We start from the raw sequence: 20193 nt of genomic DNA, 5'->3' as shown, positions 1-20193 counted from the left end.
TGCGCCCACACACACGCACGACTAATGGCTTAACACCCCATTCAAAGGACGAGGTAATTAGAGCAAAGTGTTGGTAGGTCTCTGACTTTGTCTGTCTCGCAACATAGTCGTACTGTACTCCTAACCATGCTTACTCGGTCTAAATGCTAATCATTCAAGGCTTTTTCACACTCATGAGGAATAAACCATTGTGATTTTAAACTTCATCAGGTGTTATTGTAAACCAGGCAGACAACATCCCGAATGATGATGATTATCTCAGGTTGCAGTATCAACTAAGTTTGAAGGATGATCCTGCCTGGAAGCAAGGCATGTCTGTGCCGTTCACAGCCTCGGCCACGTACTACAGTGACTATAGTGGTGAATTGGTGACCTTAGCTGACACGAGTGTAGAGCTCACTTTGGTAGAGCCTAGATTGAACCTCAGGGTTGAGGTAAGTGATGGTTTTTATTTGTTTACCAGAATGGTAAGAAAGCATGTGCTGGGACAATCGGACGGTTTTACTTTTGTCATGCGGGGTTCATAAAGGAACAGTGATAAGTAGTCGGTTTATCCAGGTAAGTATCTTGCTACCAACATTACTTCCTAATATTTGTGTATACTATTCATTTAATTGCAAACTGTATTTGATACGGCAAAAAAATGGAATTAAGGCAGTGTTTTCTCAGGAGAAAATACTGTACAAGATAGTATAATACATACTCAAAGTATCGAAAATAACGCCATCGTGTCGGGATTCAATATTTCAACATTAATTATGTCATCATCAGGAATATATTTGATTTCATTCCTGAAGATGACATAATTAATGTCGAAATATTGAATCCCAAAACGAGTCAGTGTGCATTTCGATACTTGGAGTAATTATTTTACTATCTTATCTGAGATTAATCTGTGGACTTTTCGGTTTTTGGAAAATGCTGTACAGTATTTAATTTTTTGTTTCTGTATAACATTGTGCAGCAACTGGTAATTTTTACTATGTAAAACACCAAGGTTCTGCATAAACAAATGTTATGTAATTCAAAATGTAAATAATGCTAGTCCAATCCATTCATGAGGCAAAAGTCCCCGTTAACAGAAATGGTCCATAGTGAGCTGTCTGATAGTTGAGAGTGAGCTGTCAAATGGTCCAGAGGGAGCTGTCAGCAGCTCCATAAACTTAACTTTAATTGGTTTAAGAATGTCCATTGGGAGTTAACAAGAGAGTCCTGGCCAGCAAAATATAGCCATTGGAATGAAAACAAGAAACCCATTACAATCACTCACTTCATCTCATAGACTTCACTGGCAATAAATAATTTAAGAAAACATCGCTATTCAACAAACCAGCAGGATTTATAACCCGGTTTTTTCCAAAAGCCGGGTGCCATGGATCAGTTCTGTTAACGGCCAAACATGCAGCATGTTCCTAGATAACTTATGTCCTGAAGTGCATTTGCAGATTTTGATGTGACTTATTTTGAAGTAGAACTTGAATATTAATTTGTTATAAGTGACTTATTATACATAATTTATAGGTGCTTGATTACGAGTGGCAGAAAGGACAAGTGCGTAATACAACAGGCTACACATGTGAAGAGAACACGTGCTGTGCTAGTGAGGAATGTGACCCAGGACGAGTATGTGTAACAGATACAGCTGACATCCACAACTGTGAAAGTCTTAAGTAAGTTGAATTAAGGAGAGCGCCCTCTATACAACATCAACTTTAAGAAGACTTTTCATATTGTACTAGATATTCTTTTGAGAGAAAAGCTTTGTCCCTATCAGGATTTTGAACCCAATACTCTCTAAATATTGATTGGTTGCACTACCAACTGAGCTAAGAAGCCAAGCTTGTATGATATTCTGTCTAGTCAATTTTTGTTTTAAGATTTTTTTTAATTAAAGTTAATTTAGTTCATTTTTCGCTTTACGAAGCCTACGCGCTGGAAAAATTGCAAATTTCTGCCTGTACTGTATGATACACATTAAAGTCGGATAAAAATCCTTGATAAAATACACATCACAATAGGATAGGATTTTACAGATACAACATGTATATTTTACCTTGATTTTAATGTACAATACTCTCTTAAATTACTGTATGATCAATATGTTAAAAAATCTCTCTTTTTCTGACAGATGTGTGTGTTACTCAGGATTTGCACTTAATGAAGAGTCGACCTGTACTGCTATTGGCCGTACTGCTGGAGATATCTTGGTGTTTGGATTAACAGTGTACCACACTCCAGATTTCTCTGGTCAGTTACAGAATTGTTGCTAAGTAGTTCTATATCAATGTTATTGTTGTAGCGGATCTTTACCATAGAAACTATGATTATTCCGTTTTACAGCCTTGTTTTCGTTCCTATTTCTAATTTTTGTTAGTTTTTGTAGTGCTGGATGATCTGCATGCCTCAAAAAATATCTAAAAGTAATGTACAAAATTAACAGTTAACATAAAACACAGGTGGGCGAAGTGGGGCCCACAGGCCGCATGCGGCCCGCTAGCGATTTGTTTGCAGCCCACGACAATGAATTAAAAACCCTACGTGTGCGGCCCACCAAGCAAAATTGGCTAGAAAACACCTTGTTTATTATGGCCCGACACCCATCATATGTAAAAAGTAACATTAAAACTGAGAATAAAGTGGTGTAAAAGCAGTGCTTGGAGGATTTAGAAACATCAAAGTTTGGGTGCAGCCCGCAGTGTTAAATCAAAAACACTTTGGCCCTTCAACCAATATTTATACCCACCCCTGACATAAAAGATCATCATAAAATTCAAAAACATGAAGATGCTAATGTCATATTTATCAAGGTGTATTCATGTTTAAAAACTGTGATATGATTGTCTTTTCCCAGGTAATGCGTTTGACCTGTATATAACCCTACACAGTGACCTAGAGTCAGATCTTCTCTCAGGTTCAGACACAATGAGTCACACTGCCACCGATGGTTACCTTGGTAATGTGAGACGACCACGATTGACGCAGATAACCGAGAAGGAATTTCAGATCTACATTCATCGTTTTGATCATGTGGTGCAGTGTGAACGTTTCACAGTACCTTACCGGATCAAACCTTCCTTACATGTTTATGCTGGACAGAAATGGGAAGCAGAGGTAATCTTAATCTATAATTAAGTTTCATCAATAATAATAATAATAATAATAATAATAATAATAATAATAATAATAGTAATGTGGAAGCAGTTTGGCGCAGCGTGAAGTTTCCCAACCTTGAGGTCGGGGTTTCAATCCCTCGCTGTGCATTTCGCTTGATCCTTGAGCAAGGCACATCATCTGCATTGCTTCTCTCCACCCAGGAGTATAAATGGGTACTTGGTGGGGTTGCTTGCTCCTGCGCTGAATACAGCAGCAACACTTAGCATGTGGATAAAATGACCAGGGACAGAAGCGCTTTGAATCTGCGAAGAAAGGCGCTATATAAATATATATGAATAGAATAGAATAGAATGTCTGTTTTAGGGCTGATAAATAAAAGGTCATGGAAATCAAGGACACTTTAGTGGCACCAGCGTGTCATCCAGCAGGGCCCAATTCAGACAGTCAGGGTCACCTCGCCCACCTGTCTCGAGGAGTTGCTGTAAATATCATAAAAAAAGTTTTAGTTTCACTATATTTTGTATAAACTGTGTAATGTGTATGAAAATAATAGTGAAATATTGGTTATATTTTATAGGCTTCAATGAACTACCGTTCTTCTAAACCATACGACACTCCAATGAATTTGAAATCAAGGTTTTATGAGATGAACGAAACAATAAAGTTTCCGCTGTTTGCTCCCGCACCGAGTGTCCGTTTCAAAATGATGCAACCAAGCGGCCAGTCAAGTCCAATAAACTTTGAGGTCTTTTCTTCCTCCACTCCAGAACATGAAGTTGTTGTCAATGTCCGAGAAGAGAAAACAATAGTCTTTCAACTTGAAGTAGTTGTACCCAAAATTGAATGCAGTTTATCAATAATGTTAGCTCTACCAGAAGGTAAATATAAATTCCACACTTTTTTTTGTTATATAAGTATTTCTGAATATTAAAATGCTTAAATGGACATGTGTTTCCTGTACAGAAGGAATTTTTTTTGCTGTTTTTTTGTTGTTTTATATATTAAAAATTTTACAATCTGTCTTTGCATTTTTGATCTGCTCACAATTAAGCCACAATACTTTCCCAAACCCACCAACCCAAAATCTTGGGGTAAATAATTTTTCAATAAAAAGAGTTAATATACTTGTTTCAAAGACCACTTTTCAAGCTTTAAATAATGCAACATACTGTAATTTTTTTGGCCATGATGTGTAATTTTCTATCCTGTGTTTGTCATGCTGCAGTAACACCTATACTAAATACACTATTTATATCCTCATTTTCATTAGATCAACATATTTGCTTACTATTACACCCCTTAGGTATGCATTATTAGATCTTCAGAGCTGTGGCTTAACAGACAATGTTTGATCATCAGCCTTTGATAAAGTAGAGCACTCTATTCTAACACACAACAAATGACATGATTTGGTCAGATATGTCTGAAACAAGCATGCATTCTATGACAGTGCATGCTTGTCTGAACAAACTTTGTCTATTCAGTCTGACAGACTAATACCTAACTGAAATCTAATATACAGTATCTCTATTATATAATAGCTCTGGTTATATGTATATAAGTGTGTCACATTGTAGTACAGTTAAACTTGCCCAAGTCGAATAATACTGTATGTCAAGTCGATCTTATTTTACATGCCAAATTGTTGTTTTTTTTAATTTAATTAACAAATTTCATCTAAGTAGAACAATATTTCAATGGAACTTGAATGGCAAGTTCAACTGTAAGTCATTTTTGACTTGTGTATTAATTAGGTAGAGATTTATAGCAGCGTGCTATTTAAAATACCAGTGTTAGCATCAACATTGCTTCTTGTTAACCATCGGAGATGAATTTTAAGAGACTTCATTGTGAAGCAATCAATTATAGTTCAGTTGCTTTGGTTTTTAGGAAACGGGATTTTGTTAGGAGATGTTACCTTGGTGTCGATAGGTACAGGAATTGATTTTCCGTATTCCCAACTTTCACGGGCACAAGCAACAGAGGACATCAGTGGACACAAATACTTCTATGCTTACTTTCCTAATGTACATAGTAGAGCTAACACACTAACTACTTCTAGGGTATGTAATTCCACAAATTTGAATTGTTTTGTAGGACTATATTACATTTTGTATAAAATATTCCTCCATGATAGAATGAATTGATAATGTTTGTTTATTGTATAGAATCACTATTTCTAATAGTTACATTACATTTGTAAAATAACAATTTTGTCCTAACACAAATTCACAGTGTACATCCTCATTCGCTTTCACTCACAGGATTAAAGTATTCTTAGTAATGATTAAATATGCGATTCTTGCATTTAACAGTCACTTCATATTTAATCTATGTTGCATATTTAGTTTTTTTTTTGCACCTTATATATTTAAATTTTGTTTGAAACGCAGTAGCTTACTATCTAATTAAATAAATTATTTATTTATTAATTTTTTTTTCTTTTTTATCTAATAAATGTTGCAATTCATAAGAATGCCAATTTTAATGTAATTATATTTCATTTTCAAGTCATTGGATTCAAATAAACAAAAGATGTTCAAAACAATGAGAGGGGAACAGCAACCTTATCCAACAATCCCAGAATGCAGTTCTCTCAATTCCACCTTATATGAGCACTTGCTTCTTCTTGGATGTTACCATAGCAAGATACATTATTTTGGTGGTGTTGTGACTGAAAATTACCCTACTAACTACAATTTCACAAAAGTGATGACGAGGGATCTATGCATCTCATTTTGCAGGTAATTCTCATCCAATAATTGTCACCAATATGTAAATTAAGCCAACAATATCATTTATCTTGTCAAACCAACCAAATACTGTTTGGTCAGATATAGTCTGATAAAGTTTGACTTACCTTATAAAACAGTTGCCTTTACCAGTTGAAAGTCAGACAAAACATGGCTTCTTCAGAGTCAAATGTCAATATAGATGTCAGTCCCAGGGCCTGAATTGTAGTTGACATGACAATGTACAAATATTGGTGAAATTTGTACAGTATTTTTTTTTTCTGCAAATCTTTAGTACATCTTTTAACACTACAGTCAACCCCTGTTCAGGGGACACCACGATTTGACATGACAATGTGCAAATATTGGTATAATTTATACAGTTATTTTTTGGGCTGCAAATCTTTAGTATATCTTTTAACGGTCAACCCCTATTAAGGGGACAACCCGATTAAGGGGACACTTCTTTTTGTCCCGAAGGTGTCCCCTTAATAGGGGTTCTATTGTATAAGCAATTTTTATTTGTGCATAGATCCAATTAAATAATTTAATGTCCACAAGAGGTTTCACCAAAAGCCTATACTGACTGCTGTAGTGTAGTGAATAAAACATGGCTTGCATAGGAACTACTGTATGGTCCCACACTCTTGTTCAACATGTTAAAATGTTAGTGTATTAATATGTTGACAGCATTATGATAGTGTAGTCTCATGTGGCCCATTTGTTTCATTTTCTAAGTGAATCATCCCTGATCGTTTTCATTCACAGTGATAGAGGATACCTCTACTCGGGCACAATGATTGGCAAAGAATGCTACTGTGGAACGCAAGAACAGTTTTTATCATATCAAGAAAATGGGGACAAATTTGAATTTAATGGAACAATGCAGGATGTGACAATTGACAACTGTGACATCTACTGCTCAGGTACAGCTAAGCCTCCTAGGAAATAAGTAATTGATAACTGAATTAAAAGTCTACTACGTGAATACTTAACTGAATAAACAGACAAATTTCCACTGTTCATTTTAGGACACCCCTACTACAGAAATAGAACCATCCGATTAACCCAGCACATAAATATACTGTAGGATGATGATAACTGAATTGTAATAATAATAATCATCATAAATGGCAGTTGGTAATTTAAATTTAAATTATATAATACTTTTAATAACAAAACTTAATGTAATTTAATAACAGTTTAAAATGATAGTGATGATGAAAGCTGATAGTACTGATAATTATACATGATATTACTATGAATAATTATAATGCCAGCACAAATATTGTTCCATATATTAAAACTTATTAAGAAATTTCTTCTTCATGTTGTTTAATGAACATTTACACTTTTATTATTTTTTTTACTTTAACCAGGTGAAAACAACACATGTGGTGGTAACAAGTTTATTCAAATTTATGGCCCGGTTCCTGGAGCTTTTCCTGAGCAACAGTGCAACTGGTATTCTGGTTTGTTTGATAAAAATGAGGTATTTGTTTTTAGTTTTTATTCACATGAATTGAGTATAATTTTGAGTGAAAATGATAATATAAGTTTTCACAAATATGTTAATAAATAGCAATCAGTCGGTTTATTGTTTCACCCATTCAATTGTAGTCTAATTATATTTTATTGATTTTTAAATTTTGTGATTAGAAGTGTCATGTAGTCCAAAACAGAAAAGGTCCCATGTACCCCATTCCTGGTATAATAATTATTTTAATAATGATAATAATAACATTAATGATAATTGCTACAATAATAAAAATAATATTTGAAATATTAATAATAACAGTATAAGCAATAACGGTAATCATATTATTGTTACTGACAAGAATAATCAACAAAATATTAAATATATTGACAATTATCCAAGATGGTACACTGCAAACAAAGGAGTTATCTTTAATAACTATTAAGCCACAAGTTATTTTGTTTTTTCTTTATAGGATGTGTTTACACTCGAGTTTAACTTTACTACTGATGCTTTGGCTACCAAGGGCATAGAAGAATGGATAAATTTGCAAGTGATGTATGATCATGGCGAGAACAAAAGATCAACCCTCCTTCCATTAGCCCCATATAAAATTGAGGTTTGCTGTTTTTCAATACTTAGTGCAATTGTAGTGAATATTAAAATCATACAGTATATAGTTGCACAAGTATTACTGTACGTTTTCTTTCTTTTGCAGGCAGGAGTTGTTGAATTATTGATGAATGTCTGGGTATCGCCAAAGATGAGTGGCTACGTACCAGGGTATGTGACTTCACTGAAGTATTATAGATGCATTTGAATTACATTGCGATACGATATATATTATTAATTCAAATCTGAGTGTGCCATTTCAAGTTAGTAGAGGAAAGGAGTGAATCTTTAAACTTTTCTACCTGCACTTATTTCGTTTTGAATTTCTGGATTTTCCACAGTCTTCTGTTTTCAATATTGTAGATTTTTTTTTATTAATAATATTTTTAAAAATACCTCAGTACATTAATGTTACTACCACATGAAGAAATAAATATTTGTTAAATGTTATTATTACTTAAATTATTACTTGCATTGTTATTAATATCTAATGTTCCTCAATGTCAGAGACTACTTTGAGTACTACACTGTAATTCGTCATGCTGCTCACTCAACCGTGACCGCAAGGGATGTCTACATACTCTGGATGTTTCCAAGTTACATTGAGTATGTGAACGTCACCAACCACCCATCAGTTTCATACAAATATAGACAAATTCAGAGTGTTGAAAATGTGGAAACAGACCCAAGAATTGGAATCAAGTTTTATGTAAGTTTTCTGGGGGAGTGGAGTTTGAATGTCTTGGTGGTTGATGTGCTTGCCTTCTAATCTCTGGGTCTTGTGTTCAATTCCTGTAACAAGCAGTACCTTTTCTCATGGCTAAAACAACTCCATTTCCCAAATCTAATAAAGAGTTTTATAAAGAATTGGTCTATCTTGTAATTTACCTTTTCAGAGTAAAAACTGACTGACCAATCAGAACAGGGCTAGGAATTACCATTGATCTTGTGTCCAACTTCTGTATTCATATTCTGTATCACCTATTCTACAAATCTCTTTTAGTATATTGTAATTTTCTCAGGAAACTGCTTGATAATTTCAAACATTAGATGGAATGCAAATCATTTAGTGTGTATTCATTCAATATATGTAAATAAAATTGTTTTCCAGCAGCACAAGGCTGAATTGCAAAACAAAGTTGTTAAATAAGAGTAAAAGATTATTATATAAAAAAAACATACGCACAAGATAATAAATAATTATATAAGATAATACTATACAATATACATTATTGATTTCATTAATTAAATGAAAAAGGAAAAAAAAAAGGATTTTTGTTATTTTTTATTTTTCAAAACATCTGATTGAAATCTTTTTATTTTTTTGTCTGTTCAGGTAAAAACATTGTTTCATACTGATGTGATTGGCTTCCACTTTCTGATAAGGCTGGATCCTTCACACACCCTCCCCCAGGGCGAGTATCACATGATGACGATGACTCAGGTGTATTATAATTCCTGGGGGCTGTACAACAAATTTGAGGAGGACTATACATTTGATGTTGTACCGCATACTCATCCTGTTGTACCAATCAAAATTACATTTGAAGGTGTGATGGTGCCTTTATCATTGAAGTACAGTAGTTGTATTTAAGTTTATGTTGGAATGCAAAACATTACAAAAACAGATTTCTGCCTGCAAAGGATTGTCAACAAATGTGGCAAAGACAAGCCAAATCAGTCACCTGTCGCAATTCGTGTTTCAGAGAAAATGGCCAAAAAATGCTGAAATCTCAAATTTTCAAAATCTATTTTATTGCACTAAACTAACCTTTATATATCGATACATCATGCTTTGCTGTTATTTCCCCATTTTCAATGTTAAAACAACACTTTTTAAGGATTTGATGATAGTTTCTGCATGAGAAATGCCTAAAATCATAAACTTTGAAAGGTTGATTTCTCATATTGTTGTATGTTTAGGCGCATATAACAGCTGTATGTTTAAGCGCTTGTAACTTCATCAGGAAGTGTCAGATTTTAATGATTTTTTATCATTTTATGCTCTAATTACTCTTTAACGCACATGTTAATAACTCAAAATCGATATTTGCGATAAGTGACTGGTTTGGCTTGTCTCTGCCAGAATATTTAAGAAAGTGGCTCTCCTAACTTCATTCAATTTAAATAATTAAGCAGTAATATCTTAATAAGTAGTAATACCTGAAGAATAAAATATATATAAAATTATAATTTTAAAATATGTCAAACATGGACATGAACAGACTAACTTGTGTTAAAGAACACAAAATAACAATAATACATACAAATTTCTGTAAAATATACATTTCATTTATTTTTCCTCATAAGACAAGCGTAATAACTGTAAAGGGATTCCATAAAGGTAAACCGAATTGCTCTCCAGGTTGGTCTTCCTAACACCGTTTCACACAAAAGAGTTTCTACAAATTACACTTAAAACCTTAAAATTATACTATAATACTTTAAAATTACTAATAGATGCAAAAATTCATATTATCATTATGAATAATAATTAATATGGATTGAATTCATTTATTTGTATTAAAAGTCAGGCTTTTAATTGAAACTTGTGGTAATGTGTTGTCATATACTAAATTCATAAATATAATTATCAATTTTAGTTTTAATGTTGTAGTCATATTATCTACTTAATTCTTTAATTTGCTCTTTATTAGTTCCCTCAAAGTACACCGGACGAACTGAACTGGATGGTGAGTTTATCTTATTATAATGATAATTATATTTCATTTAATGGTGCCAATTACAAACTAGATCAAGACACAAATGATATTTTATAATTTGATTAAGTAATATTTTATCATAATGTTTTTATTATCAATACAATTTTATTCCATCTGTATCCATATACTGTACTATTATTGTTAAAATATATACTATATTGTTGTAAATTATTATTATGAGTATTTATTATTATTATTATTATTATTATTATTATTATTATTGTTATGCTGTTTATTTCCTTTTCCAGATATTAAATTGTCAACCTACAATGTTTTGTATGACGAGTCCAACAACATTTTGTATGCTTGTTTTTTCAACAATACGATCAATGTGTAAGTGTCGTTCGATCCAAATATTGTCACTGCTAATTTGTACTAGTCTGCATCAGGAACAAATGCAGTACCGTTGCTGGGGTCCAATGATAGTGTGTTTTGTACATATACATAAATGCATTATATAGTTTGAATTTGATTCTACTAAGTTACATAAGCATACAAAGATTAATATTCACTAAAAAATATAACTGTAATTGATAGATTTCGCTTCTGTTTTCCAGATATGAGGGTGGCTGTTTCATGACTGGAGACCTTCCAGCCTACACCACAGAAACACCCCATACTTGTGAGGAATATTGTAATTGCACCTATTTAAAAGAGCAATTATCTTATGATAATTGTTCCCACTATGAACCGCGCCCAGATAATTGTTCTTGTGGATGTTTACCCAATTGCATTGAAGAGATGATGTTGTGTGAAGTGGAGTGCTTGAATAATACATTGTCTGCTGTTGAACTTGGTTCTTGTGTTGCCGATTGCAAGTTGTCTCAGACTAACTGTACACAAGAGTGCTGTCTAAACACCTGTGCAAGTGGTGTGGACACATGTCTTTTAGATAATTGCATTGAATGTCATTCTCCTGGAAACTGTTCCATAGAAGTAAAATGTGCAGATCAGTGCATGAATAAGAATGATGTCTGCAGTCTTGACTGTCTTAAAGTCCCGGAAACATGTCAGGAGAATTGTTCAACTACTGCATGGGATTGCATAATGGATTGTGACAATCACCCATGTACTGAGGAAGATAAAGAGACTGACTGCACTTCAGTTTGCTATGCAAAATGTCTAACAGCGGAATATAATTGTGATGGTAATTGCTGTTATCAAGAATGTCAGGTTAATGCATCCCTGTGCGAACATCAGTGTACTTTGTATTGTGCAATGGATAATAGTTGCTTGGAGTTGTGCATCTCAAGTTGCAATAAAACTTTATACATGTGTAATGAAACATGTTCTGAGCTAGCTGATGACGTCTACGGTTGTAAAAATGACTGCTATCAAAATTGCTCAGTGACTGAATGCACAGTCTTTTTGGAAACGGATTGTATACAAGAAGATATTTATGACATTGTAGCTGGGTTATTAAAAAATTACGGCTTATTAGATTTACAAAAGGACAATAGATCTGTCATTCCTCCTGAAGAGGCTTCATTAACATTATTGTCTGTAGATTGCTCAGGTACCTCTTGTAGAACCGATTTCAAGGTTGCCAACACAAGTAATAATTGCTCTGCTATCGGTACAGAAAACTGCCACACAACACTGGATACCCTTTGTGTTGCCAACTGTGAAGTTCTTTGCGATGGAAAGTCCTCTTGCATTGATGAATATAAAAGTTGCGTTGAAAAATGCAGCAATCTGAACTCAAATAGAGAACATGAAAAATTTAGAAACTCTTCACCTGATTTCTGTGTCGATGATGCCATAAATTGTTTTTTGATGAAGAGTGACTGTCATTTGAGTTGTAATTCATCTTTGGGTACAATTCCTTGTGTAAATTGCAGTGTCATTGATTGTGCTAGTAACTACACTCAGTGTGTTTCAAAAGCCACAACTGTCCCCTCAGTCGAGAATGGAACATCATTTGTAAGTAATGCATCTCAGACATTAAATTTAACTCATGAGAATTCCTGTTATATACATTGTAATCAAATATCGACCTGCCAACAAAAGTGTGAAGAGGATAGTAACACATACATTTGTTATAACAACTGCGTCAGTTTGCATCATGGGTGCATATTACAATGTTTGAACTACACAAGTAGCGGATGTCAAGCAGACAATGTTAATGGCAACGATGTCCATGACACTAGTGTATGGAATGACAAACAAAGCTGTCAAAGACAATGTGAAGAAAGCTTAGAAATATGCAAACATCTGTTTTCACACATGATGAATAATACTGTTTCCAATGCCTCATCTGATGAACATTCTCTTACCATTAATTGCACAAGTTACATGGAGTGCATTGACTTCTGTGACAGTCTTTGTGCCAACAGAAGTAATTGCAGTTTGTTTTCTTGTAGTGAAAAGTGCATCGTTGATGCAACACACAACATGTGTCAGTCCAATATAAACTGCACACTCTTGTCTATATGTTTGGAACATACACGGCAACGACGGAGTGTTGATATTTTTAAAGGAGCTATAGTTTTGGGTAGTTCCTTTAAGGAATCTGGCAGAAAACGTATGGGAAAATTGAACCACGATTTTCTGACTGAAAGTAGAAAAAGAAGGAATGTCTTTATAGAAAAAAGAAATTTAATTATAAAAAGGTTCCTGAATACATCTAGTAATGACATTAATAGTGGCGGAGTTATTGAGTATGGAAGTGGAGGAAAAAATATTGGCTCGGTCGTTCGGAGACACATTTACAGGATTAGACGGAGTTTAGAAGATGGTCAGATGAATGTCATTCACTTTAACATTAGTGGATATTATGGAAATCACAGCTCTCATTTACAATCAAAATGTGACATCAGGCATCAGTACGTAAATTATATCACTTGCTTGGATAACTGCACAATTTATTCTAATTGCTCGATGAAGAATTGCAGCAAAAGTACTTTCAATCAAGTACAGTTTTCGTATGTTGAAAACCGTTACCAGAATGCTTCTTTGACATTCACCTGCGATAAGTGTCATAAATTACGACCACCAGCTCATGAGAATTGCTACGAACTTTGTCAGTACACAGACGATTTTTGTACAAACTGTACAGATTTCAGTTGTTCTGATGCATACAAAAGTGTATGTAACAAAACTCTGTCAGAGTGTATGGCGATGTGTGATGCAACCGCTCTGCAAGGGTGCAACTGGTGCAATTCTCTCGCTTGTCCAGACGATGCCACCTGCTTTTGTGAGAGAGTGTGTTTATGGGTTGAGTTTGTGGACAAAAATAACAGTGATTGTAGCGGAGAAATCAATTTATGTACACCACCAGTTAAGTCTCAAGAAATGTGTGTCTACAATTGCCAGTGTAAACTAACAGAATACAATTACCGCCATTGGAGAGGTTTGTGAAATCTCTTAATTATAAACCAATGATAGTACATGTACAATGATGTATTTATCTGTTGTGGTTTAAAGTCTAATGACAAATGTAATTTCATCTTTATTTTGAAGGTTTGGACTCCAGTGTTGGAAATATCCTTGGCGTTCTGAAAGAACCATATACACTGTATGGTCTCTCCCATGATGGAAGAGCAGTCATTCAGAGCTTTGACTATGGTTCTTCTTGGACAGCCATTCTTAATAGTGTATGGCATGAGGCCAAAGAAAAAGAGTTGTATGTTGAGGCTACCAACTTAGACAGAATAGAAATTTCGTCTTTGGAGCCAGTTGGTAGACTCATTTTTCGGTCCAATTCTACAAACAATACCTTCGGTGGTAAGTAAATTTTAACTTATAGGCACATAGTTTAGGTTCTTACAGCTAAGAAATATGTGAAATTATATCGATAATCTTTCATAATGTACATAAACATTAATATTGACACAGAATTTTGAAACATATCTATATAGATCTTTTTTCCAATAACTCTTAACATCCGTCAAGAAATACTCTTGTAAATTATTATGATGCTTTTTTAAAATTATAAGTTCTTGTTTTTAAGTTATGTCTCATTACTAATCTTATCATTAGTTATGAGAAAGGTTTGGTATTGAATATGAGATGATTTGATCCCATAGCCCTGATTTTTTTTATTGACCCAGAATTAATTTTAATTCTGTATAAACTGTACCTCAACCGTTGAGTGTATTACGATTTCATTGATGTATACCATTATATTGATGTCAGACATAATTGAAGAATTAAAATATAATAAACAATAACATACACTAATTACGCAAAGGTGAACCCAATTTTTTTCTATTACACAGTATAAGTGTACAGTAATGCTCATAACCTTCAGAAATTCGATAGTGAGACAATAATGTGTTCAATCTTTCTTTTTGTATTGTATTGTTACAGTGTCAGGCGTTGGTGTTCATTTCTTACGGAATCTCTATAAATGGAAAATATTAGGAACGTGGAGATGCTGTCACCCATGATGTGAATTATTAATGCAATTTCTGATGTCATCAATTTAACACGCGTCTCTTTGAATCACTCAGTTTATGTGATAATTAATTTTGTGGATATTGTAGATCAATGGCATGCTTTGTTATCAGTTCAATTCCTGGTTTATTAGAAATGACACGCCGTTTACGTATACGTCTTTCAACCTTTCAAATGACTTACAAATTGATCAGTGTAATGTTTCATGTAACGGCAAGTAATATAGCACATTATCCATTAATATAGTTACATAACCAACCAACTTCCGACAATGTTTAAAATAGGCCTATACAAAACAGTACCAGTATTCGTAACAAAACACAATACTGTATACTTTTTGAAAACATCAATACAATACGGAATGATATTAAAATAGTGTTTACATTAAAAAAAAATTGAGTTTTGCGATTCGATAAGGTTTTGGCAATCAAATTTCGATCAGATTACTAAAAATACATTGTGCATTATTTCAAGCATTTACACTAAAACGGATAGGTGTAGGCTACAGTGTTGTTTTGACTGCTTCACCATATGTAGTTTTTAGATGTTTCACATTTAATTAATCAAAGTTTTTTATCATATGTATAATAAAATTATGTCATTGATTTATCCTAAGCATACTAATTTCATTTACATTTATACAGATGCTTTTTAACATAATTATGTAATGCTATACCATTTATTGGTAACCAGTTTAACGAAGTTTGATGTTTTACATATTAAATTTCCAGGTTTTTACCAAAATCGCCTCAATAAATGTCGATACACACGCCTATTATGTGCTGTCTATCCTTAATAATAGTATAGTTGTTTCAGAGTAAAGCGGCTTGCTGATGTACTGGAGCTTCGAAATACGAACTTCTCTAAGCTTGACACGCGATGACATACGATACTAAAGTAGCCTAATTAAAGCTTTGTGAACATACATAAACAATAATGTCAGTTGTATGCCGAATACAGTGTTATTAATAATTGTTCGTACTATCAAAGTAAATAATAGTTGTGCTGTTATGTTATATGGCTGTGTGAGCAACTGTCGATTCACATTGTGTAGAAATAATAGCAGACAGTCCGACAGCAATACAAAATGTATTCATTTATTGGGTGGTTTGGAGTTTAAAATGATTGTACCCAGCATACTGTATTCCGATCTAATGAAACACAATTGACACTATTCATTGTAAACGACAGTGGCAATATGAAAAAATACAGCTCAAAATACGGGTGATTTTTCGGCGTACTGTGTACAGTACCCTTTTATTTCAGAACTTCAGAAATTTTTAATTCTATTTCGTTCAAATCGATTACCTTTTTATTTTATTTTTTTATATATTACTTTTTTTTTATTTATTACTTTTTTTTTTGGGAGGGCGGAGGTGGGGGGGGGATGCAAGGCTTGATATGCCAAACAGAAGTAGCAAAATCCTTCATTAGACAATTCTTCACACAAGATGCTTACGTAAACCAGGGAACAGTTAAACTAAGTCTCATTATGAGGGAATGAAGTTGTTTTTGTTTTTAGAAATAATCCCAGGACCCTGTTATTGGAAAGCAAGCATTTTAACCACCAAGCCATTCAATCATCATCTACATTTGGATCGAAAGCGTGAGTGTTAAGACATGTGCAGTGGCGGATTTAGCAATGGGGGTGGATAATGCGATTTGAGAAGCACCAAGCCGGGGTGGGGGCGTGGTTTTGACAAGGGCGCAGATCTGTTTCGAAAGTTGAGGGGGACATTTTGTGGGCAAACATTTTAGGAAATTGTAGTTCTAGATGACCGAAAATGACACTTTCATATAGTAAAATTCATCGTCGTCACGTCATCATTTATAGTCAAAATGAAGCGCCAACAAATTTCTTATGATGTTTTACCAGCGGTTTTCGGCCACCATAGATATTTAATTAATATGTGTGATGTACTATAGAAAATAAATATTAAAAACATTGCCTTTGAGGTATTTAATTTAGGCCTACCTATTTCAAAGCCATTAGTCCACACCATAGTTAAGGGCTGAGGTGGTAACAATTGGGAAAATAGTACCTCTAAATTGCCGGAAATGACACTATTTATATATAATAAAATGAATCATCATCGATCAAATTAATCGCTGTGATGTTCTATTGAAAATAAAACTCAATTGTCTTTGATGTATTTTAAATTTACTTTGCCATGTGCCGAAAACCAATCTTATATTATTATCACACTTTTTTTTTTTCAGACTTCTTAAGTTGTAATAAAGGCACGCGCACACGTGTTGCTGTGAAATGAAGGACGAATAAATACATAATAGGGTGTTTTGATGAACGTCAATAAAGGGAAGTTGAGAAAGCATTAACCAATTTTCTTGAGCATAAGCCTAGCCTATTTTTTTTTGCTTCGAAGTTTTCGAATGGGGGGGGGGAAAGCTTTTTGCTTCCCCCCCCCCCCTTGGATACGCCACTGCTGAGGACGACGACTGCGTAGTCTTTCACATTTAACAACATATGCTTTAGATGAGAATTGTCAACCATTTGTTATGCAGTTCTGGAAATCTTAAGCTTGCACCTAACAAGGGCAGTCAGACTGCAAGCTACGGCAATGGGTTACATCACGCAACTGGCGACGCACAGTGGGCCAAATCAAAGTGTGCCAAAAGTCCATTTTGGTGACTATGGCTTTTACACCTTTTTCACATGATTGAAGTGGGTATACCCTGGCGAATCTATCATGAAAATATTTTACATTTAAACGAATGTTAAGGGTGGTATTTTTCAACAAATGTCGGAAATTCCTTTATAAATATTTCAAATGCTTTAATTGAATACATTATATCAAAACACATTTTTTTTTCTTACAGAAAATTACTTCAAAATGTACACGTTTGTTGTATATAAATTAGCTGGAACACAAATATATGTTTTGCTTTAAATTTGAAGATATATTCATTGATTCCTGCCAAGATAACAGTTTACCAACCCCTGCTGCCGGGCTGACATGTGCTCAACTCCACACATATGTGTGTCTTTTTAGCTTCAAAATCCATTTTAGTTCTGTTCGTTGTCTGTGTTCAGTAGAGCGGAAGTTACTGGCTATGAGTGACTTGTAAATGGTGGAGATTGAGTTAAAGAGTGGGTGTGGGGCTGTCTCTTATACACATCTAGATGTGTATAAGAAGGAGTTGCGGAATTTAGTACCCGTTTCATCAATGTAATGTCCTTTGTTGCAAAGTGTGGAATTAGGTAAATAACATTAGCAGAATCACAATTGAGAGAAGTGGATGAGTTGTTAAGTGAGTCAGATGAGTTGTTAGGCGTTATAGAGCTATTTGTGTTAATGTAATAATTTATTCTAACGTACACTTTTGTAACAGTGACACATACCAAGTGACGGTGCGTTCAAAACAAAAAAAATCAAATTAACTAAACAAAGCAATTAATTACAATTAATAATTTGACCCGAGATAGATAAGCAAAATAAAGCATATAAATAAACTTCAGAAAGAGACAAATTAACTAAGAAATCCCCCTCCTCCCCCACTCACAAATATATAAAATATTGAAACAAGATTATGCCTTCATGCAAAATGACACCACAATCCAACCTCTTTTTTTCTGATCCTCCCCTCTTGGGATTTATCAGTGAATTTTCATTCAGCCGCTAATTATTTCTTTCAGTTTTCAGGTCACATTTATTCAAAGTTTTATTACTATTTATTCTGGTTAATTTATATCAACCTGTCTCATATTTACAGGCCTACTTTTTTTTTTTGTTTCAATTCTATTTACATATGTTATATTTTTATTTGTTTATATAGGCCTAGGCCCTAGATTATTTTTATTATCGTTTTAGCTTATATGATTATACGCGCATATGCTATGTAAATAATTATATACCTGATACTACTTACTACATATATAATAATTGCAGATTCCTGCCCCTCTTACTTTTATCTATACTTTTATATATTTATTTTTTATAATTTATGGCCTGATCTATATATATCTATTTCTATATATATATATATATATATATATATATATATATTATCAGCCTACATTTATTTGTTTAATTTAATTCTTAGTACATTTGTAAATAATTATTTTTAATGGCCGCTTCCTACTTGGTTTCAATGATTATAGCCCTATGCTTTGCCTTTCGATTATCATTAATACGATCGTTATGCTTTCCCAATATCCACCATTTGATCATTCATTGTTCTTCCATATCATTGTTCATTTGTAAATATATCATTAAGCCTTTATAGTATGCCGACTTGCTTTCGACTATTGTTTCTTAAATTGTACATTATATTACCAGTTTACTCTCTCAAAATGTTATATTTTATGACCAGCATTTACAAAGACTACAGGAGTAGGCCTAGCCGAAATATTCGCTTCAATAAATTTTAGTGTTTTTTGCAAAGCAAAAACAGCGACAGCAAAGTAAGTAGCCATGTCAGCACCTCAGTGAAACTATAATTGTATACATATTAATATTATATTATTGTTATTAAAATTATTTTTAACATTACATTTCATTTAAGACGATGAATGCGCATCGTCGCCGTGTTTACGTGGTGGAACATGAATGACCGATACACGTGTACGTGCAAATATGGATATGAGGGAACGCGCTGTGAATCAGGTAGACACAAAAGTTTAAAAGTTATATTTACTCTCCGCCAAGGAGGTTATGTTTTCGCCCCTGTTAATTTGTGTGTGTGCGTGTGTTTGTTTGCGTGTTTGTCTGTGAAGTACCTACAGGCGCGCCACAGTTTTTTAACACCGCGAAACTCGTCAAACTTGGTCACAATGATCCATGACTAAAGATCTCGAGGTGATTAAATTTTGAAGGGTGAGGGTCAAAGTACAAGATCACAAACGATGAAAAAATACATTTTTAAAAATATTACAGCCAACAATTTATTTGAGAAATTCGTCAAACTTCTTCACAATGTTCCGTGACGACCAACGATCTAAAATTGTGAAGGGTATGGATCCAAGGTCAAGGTCACAATCGACAAAAAACTACTTTTTTTATACAACAGCCTACAATGCACAGGGAGTGACTGATGGAGGGTCTATACCACCTGGGCCCCACCAAGGTTGGGACTTTTATGGTGACATAATCGTAAATTGTCTTACCTCAGTCCCAAC

At 33.8% G+C, this 20193-nt stretch overlaps 2 protein-coding genes across 2 annotated transcripts in view; both read left to right on the top strand.

Moving 5' to 3' along the window:
• LOC117113693 overlaps positions 1–15819 on the top strand; it is a 33646-nt gene extending 17827 nt beyond the window's left edge. Inside the window, exons 18-35 of the mRNA XM_033257111.1 lie at positions 211–434; positions 1522–1670; positions 2129–2247; positions 2852–3111; positions 3692–3992; positions 5005–5177; positions 5626–5858; positions 6615–6772; positions 7226–7338; positions 7799–7942; positions 8042–8106; positions 8443–8644; positions 9272–9485; positions 10593–10628; positions 10907–10991; positions 11216–14010; positions 14121–14384; positions 14970–15819. Coding sequence (XP_033113002.1) covers positions 211–434; positions 1522–1670; positions 2129–2247; positions 2852–3111; positions 3692–3992; positions 5005–5177; positions 5626–5858; positions 6615–6772; positions 7226–7338; positions 7799–7942; positions 8042–8106; positions 8443–8644; positions 9272–9485; positions 10593–10628; positions 10907–10991; positions 11216–14010; positions 14121–14384; positions 14970–15049 — 5615 coding nt within the window. The 3' untranslated portion in view covers positions 15050–15819. The remainder of the gene's footprint in view (positions 1–210; positions 435–1521; positions 1671–2128; positions 2248–2851; positions 3112–3691; positions 3993–5004; positions 5178–5625; positions 5859–6614; positions 6773–7225; positions 7339–7798; positions 7943–8041; positions 8107–8442; positions 8645–9271; positions 9486–10592; positions 10629–10906; positions 10992–11215; positions 14011–14120; positions 14385–14969) is intronic.
• A 3801-nt stretch (positions 15820–19620) lies between these two features.
• The window catches only part of LOC117113691 (lactadherin-like), a 4833-nt gene continuing 4260 nt past the window's right edge, over positions 19621–20193 (top strand). The window contains exon 1 of the mRNA XM_033257110.1: positions 19621–19681. Within this exon, the coding sequence (XP_033113001.1) occupies positions 19621–19681 (61 nt within the window). The remainder of the gene's footprint in view (positions 19682–20193) is intronic.

This window comes from Anneissia japonica, unplaced genomic scaffold (genome assembly GCF_011630105.1).
Source record: "Anneissia japonica isolate Jap-2015-1 unplaced genomic scaffold, ASM1163010v1 scaffold2576_len324117_cov159, whole genome shotgun sequence".
NCBI lineage: Eukaryota > Metazoa > Echinodermata > Crinoidea > Comatulida > Comatulidae > Anneissia > Anneissia japonica.
The sequence above is the reverse complement of the archived record's forward strand: the minus strand, read 5'-3'. Positions and strand labels throughout refer to the sequence as shown.